Genomic DNA, 11,170 nt, shown 5'->3' with positions numbered 1-11,170 from the left:
CGACCAGGTAACGCAGACAATCTTGCCCAGAACAGAGGAAACCAAACCCTAATATACCACAGCCAGTGATTGACAAGCAGATACAGCAGTGAACCCACGCACAGGTGTGGAGAGCCTGTGATGAGCTGAGAGACAAGGGGGCGGTAACGAGAGAGAGAAGGGGCGGTCACCAGAGAGACAAGGGGGCGGTGACAAGAGAGACAAGGGGGCGGTGACCAGAGAGACAAGGGGGCGGTGACCAGAGAGGAGAAGAAGAAGAAGGGGGGAGGAAACGAAGAGGAGCAGAGACAGAAACACAGCGAGTAAAACAAGACAAACTATACATCACCAGACAGACGGTGACCATGACAACTTGCACTCTTCTCTTTTAAAGTTAATTTTTTAAAAATTGAATGTTTTTATTATCTTATGTGTTTGTATTGTTATTTTAATGTACTTTAGTTACGTTGTTCAACACATTGCACAAATAAACCTACCAACCCGACGGGAGGTCCTGGTCTGCAATGGTCTGTATTCATCAAAAATGATCAAGCAGCGTTGCAGAGACTTAATTATAGAAGTTAACAACAAGCAGGTGGTCTTTTCTTTTGGTGGTTGTTTTGACATGTGGTAAAATGTTATGGATGTATGTGGTCCAAGGTTTAAAATGTAATGTTATAATGAATCCAAGACAAATGAACCTAATGGATAAAATAACACAACTGGAAACTATTGCTCGAATATCTCAACATTCTGACTGATGATGTCCTTTAATCTTGTTTTGCCAGTCTAAGCAATACAATTGTGATAAATGCTGACATCTAAAGGCCCCATTACCTCTACTGATTCATCCAGCTATGAAAAATGAATGGCAAAGGTGGTTTTCATGTTTGCTTTCCATGTGATAAATAGGATTCTCCCAGAGGAACCTGAGCCTTGCATGAGGTGTAAGACGCAGATGGGAATTATACCTCCAATATTAGACTCCACTGTACACATTTACTGTGGCGTCTGAGAGCGCGCAATGGCTTAGCTCCTAAATCCCACACACTTTCTTGAGTCACACAGAAGGAAAGGAAAATTCACAGCTAAAAGTCTCAGAAACCTTAAATGACTTGATGTTCCATCATCTGGAAAAAATATGTGTTCCACCACCACAAGCTTGGCCATGGACATTTGCTGCATTCATTGAACCACGTTGTGCATGAGTGCAATGTGCTTTAAATGTCAGTTATCCTAAGGCACAACTAGATATTCATTGCTTCATGGCCAGTAGATAATATTACCAGTCATCTTGATCGTGTAATAGAAACTTATTACAGTGGTATAATGTTGTAAGAGGCGGGGCGCGTGGGGCTGTAGTGGATGAGAACAACACATGGGGCATCATTTGGAGCAAGAGCGCGCGACGCACTGGACGCTCCAGCTCCGGTGCGCACTATGTGCCGTGTGTCCGAGTTCACAGGCTCCAAGATGCAGAGCACTGCGCTCTTCGGGTGGACTCTGCTTTCACTCGAGATCTGAATGTGACCCAGAGATTGTAACAATGGATTCACTGAATGGGAGCGGAATAGACGCGTTCACTGTGGTCCAGCTCAACGCGTCCTGGGGCTTGGACAGTGGATATTCGTCCGTGTCCATCGCCAGCATTGCCGCTCTCGTGAGTTTCCTCATCATCTTTACCGTTGTTGGAAATATTTTGGTGGTGATCGCGGTGCTGACGAGCCGCGCGCTCAAAGCCCCGCAGAACCTGTTCCTGGTGTCCCTGGCCACGGCGGACATCCTGGTGGCCACTCTGGTCATGCCCTTCTCTTTGGCCAACGAGCTCATGGGCTACTGGTATTTTGGGAAAGTTTGGTGCGGGATTTATCTTGCTTTGGACGTATTGTTTTGCACGTCATCCATCGTGCACCTGTGTGCCATCAGCCTGGACCGGTACTGGTCCGTCACGCAGGCGGTCGAGTACAACCTGAAGCGGACTCCACGGCGCGTAAAGTGCATCATAGTCATAGTGTGGCTCATCTCCGCCTTCATCTCGTCCCCGCCACTCATCTCCATGGACGGGGACAGTGAGAGCTCCCAGCCCCAGTGCGTGCTCAACGATGACACCTGGTACATCCTCTCCTCCAGCACCGCGTCCTTCTTCGCGCCGTGCCTCATCATGATCCTGGTCTACGTGCGGATCTACCAAGTGGCCAAAACCAGGACGCGGAGTCTGTCTGGGAAGAAGCCCAGGCCAGATGGCGCGACACAGACAGAGAACGGACTGAGCAAGGGCGAGCGGGGTGAGAACGGCCACTGGCAGTGTCCGCCCACACCCAGCCAGCGCACGGTGACAGCGGGGCCCCAGACCGAGGACGCGGAGATGGATGAAAGCTCCTCATCCGGGGGCAAGGGTCAGCACGTCGCCCCGCTGGAGGAGCTCAGTGCCATCAAGAGCGCGAGGGAGGACTCGGTATCCAAGCAGTGCACGCGCATCTCCCGGGTCAGCAACAAGTCCATGGACCTGTTCATGTCCCGGAGGAAGCGCCGCAGGAGCTCTCTGGCGCAGAAGAAAGTGTACCAGGCCCGGGAGAAGAGGTTCACCTTCGTGCTGGCGGTGGTCATGGGCGTGTTTGTGGTGTGTTGGTTCCCCTTCTTCTTTAGTTACAGCTTGTATGGGGTGTGTAGGGACTCCTGTAAGATCCCCGATCCTCTTTTTAAGTTCTTTTTCTGGATTGGTTACTGTAACAGCTCCTTGAACCCTGCCATCTACACCATATTCAACAGAGACTTCAGACATGCTTTCCACAAAATCCTCTGCAAGTCCTGCAAAAAATCGTTTTAAATGTGATTTATAGGCCATATGATCAAAAAGGAATTATTGATGTTTCCAAACTGTGTGTTGTGTTGCGTCCTGTGTTTGGCGATGGCAGCTCTCACCAGCTGTGCTCTGATAGGCTGCCCTCTTCAGATTAATGAGCAGCACACTTGTTATTTCTGCCATAACGATTACTGCGTGTCTGCCCATTGATCAAACTCCGGACCATGGCCGCATCAGCCCGCTCCCTGCCCCCGGGCAAATATCCCATAATGAGCCCCTCACTGACTGCTCTTAATATGTGGCTATGTGCAATATATATTTATGAGATTTGAATTTCATTACGCTCAAGTTGTTACTTCAGTGCTGCATATTGTCTTTAATGTGCACAGCCCCAGTGATACACTTAGCCTGGAGCTCCTGTGTAATGGCAAATGTGTAATATGCCAAAAGTGTTTATTTCTTTTTTACAGCAACTAAAGCTAAAGCTGTGTGTGATTTTCCCAAAAGGAGCACTCGAGGAAGGGTTAGGGGTGATCTTTTGTCACTTTAATTTGCACAAATGTCAAAATCTACCAAAATTAATATCTGTCCTTTAGTGAAGAATCCTTTGAAACACATTGCAAATGCAAATTAGTTTAGTTTTAAACATGACCCATCATGACCTCTCTAGAAAAAATCTAGTTTTCAATCAAAATAAACATAAACCCAGTAAAGACTCACTGTACCACTGTACTATAACATATTCGACATTTGTCCAAAAATATTCAATATTTTACATGCTTTAAGTTTAATTTGTATGTTCCAGTCTATTGTCTGTTTGAATGGAACAATTAAGATATTGACATATTATAAATTATGGCAGAGGTTAAGGTTGTACTGATCTAAGTGTTTGTTTGTTTGTTTGTTTGTTTATTTATTTTGTTTTTTGGAGGGGAAGTCTAAAGTCTGTTCATGTTTTAGACTGAGTCACCAATGCCTGTTCACTGCTGCACCTTAAACTATTATATAAAGGGCCAATGCTCCTCAAATAAACATTTTGTTTGGAAAATGTTCACTTAGAGGCTTTTATTTCCAGTCTACTTCATTTGCTTATTATGACAAATGAAATATATTACATTTTGGTATGACAAATATTGTAGCAGGTCTTTCTACTGTAAGAGACCCATGATTGATCATTATGGGGTATATATGACTTTTACACTACCATTATTGTGGGTCCATTTACTCTTAGTTTGGTCCTTTACCCTTAATCTACAGTATATGGACATTCTTCTTTTAAGAATGCCAGTGAAGATGAGTGAGTTATTGCTAATTTTCTCTGTAATGGCAGATGCAGTTATGGCATGTTTTAGCTAAAAATCCAGTTGTGGTGAAATAACTTCTGATGAGGTATAAACATCAGTTATTTGAATATCTGAGGCTCTCTTTTGAAATGAGTAAATGCATGAATGTAGTTTTACTTCAGCTGGTCATATTTTACACTTGCATTATAAGTATCCTCTTCCACCTCAATGTTGAAGAAAGTAAATTCTCTAAAACATTAAAATTGTTGTTTTTTTGAAAGACAAACTTTAAAGGTTGATTAAGGTCATCTCCTTGAACTCCAGGAGGAAAGAGTGTGGCTGCTGACCCCTGACTCTGAGGCCAGCAAACAAACAGCACATTATTCTGGCTTTTCAAAATCTATAGCAGTGAGTTTGCGTTTAAAGGGGAAGCGATATTATTCTGTAGAGACTAATCTTAGAAAATAAATAGCATTTTCTTGGCCTTAATTTGAGGTCAATGTGTCTCTTGAATTACTTCAAACAGAAAGGAGAGAAAATTAATCAACTGTGACTAGCGCTACAAGCAAAGACAAACCAAGGACGGCTATTTTAAATATTGTATTAAAAAACACATTTTCCATGTAATAAAATAAATAACAACTTAGAGTTTCATTATGTAAATTTCTGGTGGCGGGTCTGCCACCTAACCCTGCTCTGCCAGATGAATACGATTTATTTATAGCAGATTTACGGACTCGGTTTTTAAAAAAGTGCTTTGTGTATTTGAGAACGGGGAAGAAGTCTGTATTTTTCTCTGACTGGATTTAACAGTTTGATTTCTCAGCTTCTTCCATCAGATTCAAATATTCGTCATGACGTTTTGCTTTGGGCGAGAGCTTTTCCAGATTGATAGTGTGTTGAACTCAATTCAGAGTGATACATATATCAATCTGGCAGAGCCAGGTTATGTGCTACCTGCTTTCAGAGAGTATTTCAGAGAATAACTTTAAACATACAGTAGCTAGTAGGCTGTTTGTACCCCTGGAACTTTTCCACATTTTGTAACGTCATGACCTAAATTGTATTGGCATTTTTTGTAAAAGAGCAAAGTTTCAACCAGTTGTGAAGTGGAAGAAAACATTTGTATTATTTCCTAATTATAAAAAGAAATAAAAAAAACTGCTTGATGATTGCTGAAAAGTTTAATGTTGACTAATGATTCAAAAGCGTCCTCATGTGAGTCTAACCTGTATAAATGCAGCTGTTCTGTGTTTTTTGGGGTGTTTGTTGATGGACAGGGGATCTGTCCACAGCACAACTATTAGTCATGCACTACACAAATCTGGCCTTTGTGGAATAAACCATTGTTTAAAAACCTTTTTAAAAGTAAGTCCCCTTTACAGTTTGTCAGAAGCCACGTGGAGGTCGCAGCAAACATGTGGAACAGGCTGCTCTGGTCTGATGAGATCAAAGTCAACTTTTTGGTCTAAAAGCTAAAAGATAAAAACTAACACGGCACATGACTCTGAACACACCATGTCCACTGTCAAACATGGTGGTGCAGCTTCATGCGGTGGGGCTGCTTTTCTTCAGCAGGGACAGAGAAGCTGCTCAGAGCTAATGGGAAGATGGATCGAGCCAAATACAGGGCAATCTTTGAAGAAAACATGTGAGACTGGGGCTGAGGTTCACCTTCAGCAGGACAACGAGCGTAAACATAAAGCCAGAGTTACAATCGAATGGTTTATAACAAAACACCTTCCTGCGTTAGAACGGGCCCTCTATCAAATCTGAGCTTGAGCTGTTTTGCAAAGAAGAATGGGCAAAAATGTTTGTCTGTTGGTGAGCAAAGCTGGTATGCACCTCAAAGGACTTGCAGCTGTAAATGTGGAAAACGGCAGTTCCATAAAGTATTTGACTTTATTGACTCAGGAGGCCTGAATACTTTTGCACGATGCACTTTTCAGTTTTCAATTTAAAAAATAATCTGGAAATCATGTATAATTTTCCTTTAACTCACTGGTGTGCTGCTTTCTGTTGCTCTTTAACACAAATGACAATATAATCTATTTAAGTTTGTGGTTGTGACGTGCCCAAATGTGGAAAGTCCCAGGGGTACAAATGCTATTGCAAACCACTGCATCTCCCAGGAGACAATCGGGTGAATTCCCCAGGATGAGTTACCGGTCTAATCTGCAGAGAGGCGAGCCCATTCACAGTAAGAATGCATGATTCAAGGAATGTTTGAGCAATTAATAGACTCAAGCAAATAGCTAATCCCCCCACCAGAAAAGTTATATGCGCATCTGTAAAGCTATTTTCTATTTACTTTGACTGGGGTGAAAAGAGTTAGAAATCCAGTAAAGTGCAATTTTTTTACATGACTGAAGAAGAAAATCCAATGCACAGTTTTTTCCTCGGTAGCATTTATTCTTTGGTAATCTGACAATCTAGTAGACTATTAAAATGTGTTCCTATACAGTGGACTGGTTGTTTTATATGGGCTCTAGTCCTGTTACATCATGTCCCCGTTCTGATGCTTTGACTATTTCTGATCTTATTGCTGCAGAAATGGATGTTGACATCCTCATTTCTGGGTAAACAGCCCATTCAAGCCTTCTGCTCTCTGCTCCACGTGGGATATTTCTGATGTATTTCTGTGAAAGATGAAAGCACTGGGAGAGGGGCAACAGCACACCTGACTGACTTCAATTTTCTGCTAAAAACCTGACGCTGGCGCTGAGGAAATGGCTGGCTCAGGGGAGATTCTGACCTTCCCATCCTGGTTTAAATACTCATTAGATATTGTTTATACGTCAAGAAGACCGGAGATTATACACAGGATGTTCAAAATGGCAAATGAAATAAATATGTTGCATAAATCTAAAGAACATTTCCAACACACTCCATTGTCAAGCATCTCGCATCAGTGGTGATAGTCCTGTAAATATCCAAATAGGGCTTTAGAGGGCAGCTGGATCTGCAGCTCCTGTACCTCTTTCCTGATGTGTGAAAACAGGCCGTGTGACGAGTTGGAACTAAGGCCCTGTCCACACCAAGCTAACTCAGGCAAATCCGTGACAATATTTAGTCTAAATCAGGTATTATCCACATGGAGCAGGTCCCAGAGTGCAAAGACCTCAAAGCACTGGTTTGGCCTCTCTGCTGTTACAAGCTGGTAGAGACACATGCGTACATTGTTTTGTACGTACTGCAGACTTTGATTACCTCGTTATGGCTTTTGCAGCAAAATCTGTTCCTGCTTACAGCCTCCTGGAGAGCTGGCATGTTTGTTTAGTGTACAACCATGGGAGTATGATGATAGATCCATGAGACATTGCTCTGTTGCTCTGTCATGGATGGGAGAGGAGCCCCTACAAATTTGTCTGAATTTTTGACAATCCTATTAAGTTTGTGTTGTTCTTAAACTCTACAGCTGCCAAACCAAGATGTGAAGCCGCGAGCCCGTGTAAAACGTAGTGAGGCGAAAGGAGGGGAGTTGTCTCTGTGAGGAGTAAAAGAATAATAATGGAAGAGTAAAAAATTAAGTAATTTGAAGTCACAATATTGACCTTTAATCAAAATGTTCCCAACCCCGTCATGACTCCGGCTGTATCCTTTTGCATAGGGCCGATCCTAATAACAAATAGGCCTAAATTATCTATAGACTGCAAGACCGTATTCAAGTCACACAGAGAAAGGTTGTTGGTGCACATAAACATTTAGCAGCAAACCTTTCTGTAGTTTTCCTTTAAAATCAATGGAATTCCTGCTTAAGCACCAGTGTTAACCAACGGAAATGCTGGTTAATAGCAGTCAGAAGTTAAAGTGGGTGGTCGGAATAAGGTTAAAGGATTATCTTATCTTATCTTAAGACGCCAAATAACTAAAGATAAACGTACTGTGAGTGTTTGTCTGACTGTTTATGTCACATCAAAGGCACCAGATTTTTACAGTGCCAGATTTTTACTCAAAATATAGTTTGTAGCGCTCCACAGTTACTTCCTACTTTCCAAGCACATTCCTTGCATCCTAATCTTTACTGCAATGCGTTTATAATAAGCATGCATTACAACTTTGAGGTCAAAGCGGAGTCATTCTGCCACAGTAATGCTAACGATCATTCAGAAACTCAATCAGAATTTTGATACAAGGGAAATTGCTCGATGCTCAATATGATAGGTATTTTTTCAGTGTTAATACCTGCTCAAATGACTGCTGTGTATCGGACGTATGTACCAGTGGGTGATGAAGGAGGGGCTGTCATGGACTACCACGTGAGAGCTGCTGCGGTGATGGACTATGTGTTAGTAAGTCTCCCACAGCTGAGATCAGAGAGACAGCAGAGGAACAACAAACCTGGATGTGAAAATGATGAAACACCTCTGGCTCCAACCAATTTACAACCTTGAGTACAAATATGACAGTGTAAAATGTCAAATCGAAAACAATCTTACGAACTTTTTTAGCGATATCGTGTGTATGTGTACATTAAAATACATATACGTAGATCTTTATTCAATATTCTTTTCACTCTAAACCGCAATATTGATCTAAAACAGCTTAATAATAGGACAATGACTAATAGGTCCGTTTTCTTTGTTTCACATGTCAAAATTAGCTGCGTGTCGTGCGGCGCTCGATGTAAATAGTACGCGTACGTCGAAAGTTCAAATGCGGCTCAGACAATTTGCTACATTCCCTCTCTCATTCCCATTTCACGCTACACCAAGGCCTCTCAAACCTTTCCTGGTGCGCCCCCACTCAGGAGATAAAAAAATCATCCCCGCCCGCAAGCTGACCCCCGCGCCCGCAGGCTGACCCCCGCGCCCGCAGGCTGACCCCCGCGCCCGCAGGCTGACCCCCGCAGTCTGACCCCCGCGCCCGCAGTCTGACCGCCGTGCCCGCAGGCTGACCCCCGCGCCCGCAGTCTGACCCCCGCAGTCTGACCCCCGCGCCCGCAGGCTGACCCTCGCAGTCTGACCCCCGCAGTCTGACCCCCGCGCCCGCAGTCTGACCCCCGCGCCCGCAGGCTGACCCCCGCGCCCGCAGTCTGACCCCCGCGCCCGCAGGCTGACCCCCGCGCCCGCAGGCTGACCCCCGCGCCCGCAGTCTGATCCCCGCGCCCGCAGTCTGACCCACACCTCCACTGCTTTCTCGTATTTAGAGATGAACCCAGTGTTTGGTACTGGGCGTTAATCTGTTGCTTAAAACACATCTGTCACGTGTAATGTGTGCACATGTCACGTGTAATGTGCGCACATGTCCTCAAACGTCTGGCGCCCCCCTTGGGACGGCTCTGCGCCCCCCCAAACAGGCGCACCCCACACTTTGAGAAGCTCTGTACTACACTGTTCTGTCCAATAAGGCCTAATGGACCAAAACATTTACCAAAAAAAATTGTGAATTTTCTGAGAGCTCAACCCTCAAATGGAGGATTACTCAAACATCCATGAATCAATCAAAATCCAACGTTTAGGGAACACTGTTATAACATGCAGGGTTAATACAAAAGTTCAAACTTTATTGTCCCACAAAAGGAAATGTGTGCGGACAAAACAAATAGAACGATACAGTACAGAAAAGTCCCTTTTTAACTAAAAGACATTAACAACTTAAAAGTATTGATCATACATCATTGTATTAAATGGTAGCAACACACCTAAATTGATGAAACAGATGCAATGGAAGAAGTTGGAATACAATCTATTAAGTTCAATTTACGTATTGATTATCTATATTTTTACACCCGTCCTCACAAGCTTTCTAACGCTTTTTACAACACAACACAACATAAAAGCAAACAGAGCTTTATTTATCATTGTTCAGTGAAAACAACTGGTTTCTACAACACAATCGTGCAGACAGCTTCTTAACACCGCCCTAAGTCACTTTTATCGCTCTGTTTGCCTGTGTGAGCTCCCTCGCTGCGGGGCACTGTATTTCCAGTTAGCACTCTGCAAATCTACTTTTGTGTAACACCTCTTTCACCATGGTTACGGTGTCCAATGTAATTATAGTAATAATTATAGCTGGCGGCCTCATCACCTAGAGCTCACTGCGACATTGGTCATAATTGTAGGTGTAGTAAAGAGAGGAACAAAAAAGATAACTGCCTGGATGAGATGTAGGATGGACTCTAGTCTCAAAAGAGCCCTACATAATATGGGCTCCGATGAAAAATGTATTTGGACTGAGAAATATTGCATTTGGTCAATGTAAAATCACTGCAACTTGCTTCATCAATATTACTGTTAATACACAAAATACACTTAAATGTGCAACTGCTAAGAAAAAATAGCATTACAGCAAGTTACTAACAATCACAATGTACTATTTGCATTCAACCATTGCATTGTATGGCAAGAAAAAGAAAATAATCTCACTAAAATAATATACATTCTGATATTTCTTGCGATATTGTACTTTGGCACTTAAATATTTTCACTGATAGTTTGCACTGATGTGGACGGCTCATACTTGCTCTTCCTGCAGAGGAGATAAATTACACGTTAAAAGCCTCAGTGCTTTGGGGAGATTGTAAAGAGATTTAAAGGCCCAAAGAGGTTTCATTACAGTTTTTGTAAGTAAACACGCTCCGCTTTATCCTTGTCCTCCCTTATCCGCTGGCATTAACTCTGAAACAGATCAAGGTAGAACTCAAGGAGGTTTTAAACTGTGCCACGAAATGAACTGCAACAGTCTAAACACCTTCTGATTCCCCGTGTTACAGCTACTACGTAAAAGCTTTAGTTGTTGTAGAAATGTATTACAATTGTCTCATATATTACTGGTATCACAGTCCAGGAATGATTGAGCAGTCAGCATTTCATATTTAGTATATTTCTCCCACCCAGAAGTAAGAGCTCTGATTGACTGAGGTCTTCACTTTGCCGTCTGAAAAAGCTGTTCCAAAGCCGTGCCTGAACATTGCGCTGAATAAATAAATAAATAAATACATACTTTCTCCTTTTTTGTGTTGTCCTTCTTGTAATGTAAAGTCAACTTACCGACGAAGACATAGAAGAACAACGTGTATAAGAAGGTTGTAATGTTGGGAAGTGAAGGTTCAAAAAAACTCAAGTAAATGATGTACAAAAACAGTTAGAAGAGCAGATATGTG

General features: G+C 42.9%; 1 protein-coding gene across 1 annotated transcript; it reads left to right on the top strand.

Annotated features, from left to right (window-relative positions):
* The first annotated feature begins 1,388 nt into the window (after positions 1–1,388).
* Positions 1,389–3,300, top strand: LOC140371933 (alpha-2 adrenergic receptor-like). Its single transcript, XM_072459171.1, has one exon. It carries the CDS (start codon positions 1,526–1,528, stop codon positions 2,804–2,806), a length of 1,281 nt encoding a protein of 426 aa, XP_072315272.1. The 5' UTR covers positions 1,389–1,525; the 3' UTR covers positions 2,807–3,300.
* Positions 3,301–11,170: the final 7,870 nt, after the last annotated feature.

Source organism: Eucyclogobius newberryi, unplaced genomic scaffold (assembly GCF_026437365.1).
Source record: "Eucyclogobius newberryi isolate DKJ021-1_F unplaced genomic scaffold, fEucNew1.0.hap1 SCAF_22, whole genome shotgun sequence".
NCBI classification, from domain to species: Eukaryota; Metazoa; Chordata; class Actinopteri; order Gobiiformes; family Gobiidae; genus Eucyclogobius; species Eucyclogobius newberryi.
This window is presented reverse-complemented; position numbering and strand designations above follow the sequence as displayed.

Excerpts from the sequence above, each read along its gene's own strand:
- LOC140371933 (XM_072459171.1), top strand. The coding sequence starts at position 1,526 with ATGGATTCACTGAATGGGAGCGGAATAGACGCGTTCACTGTGGTCCAG.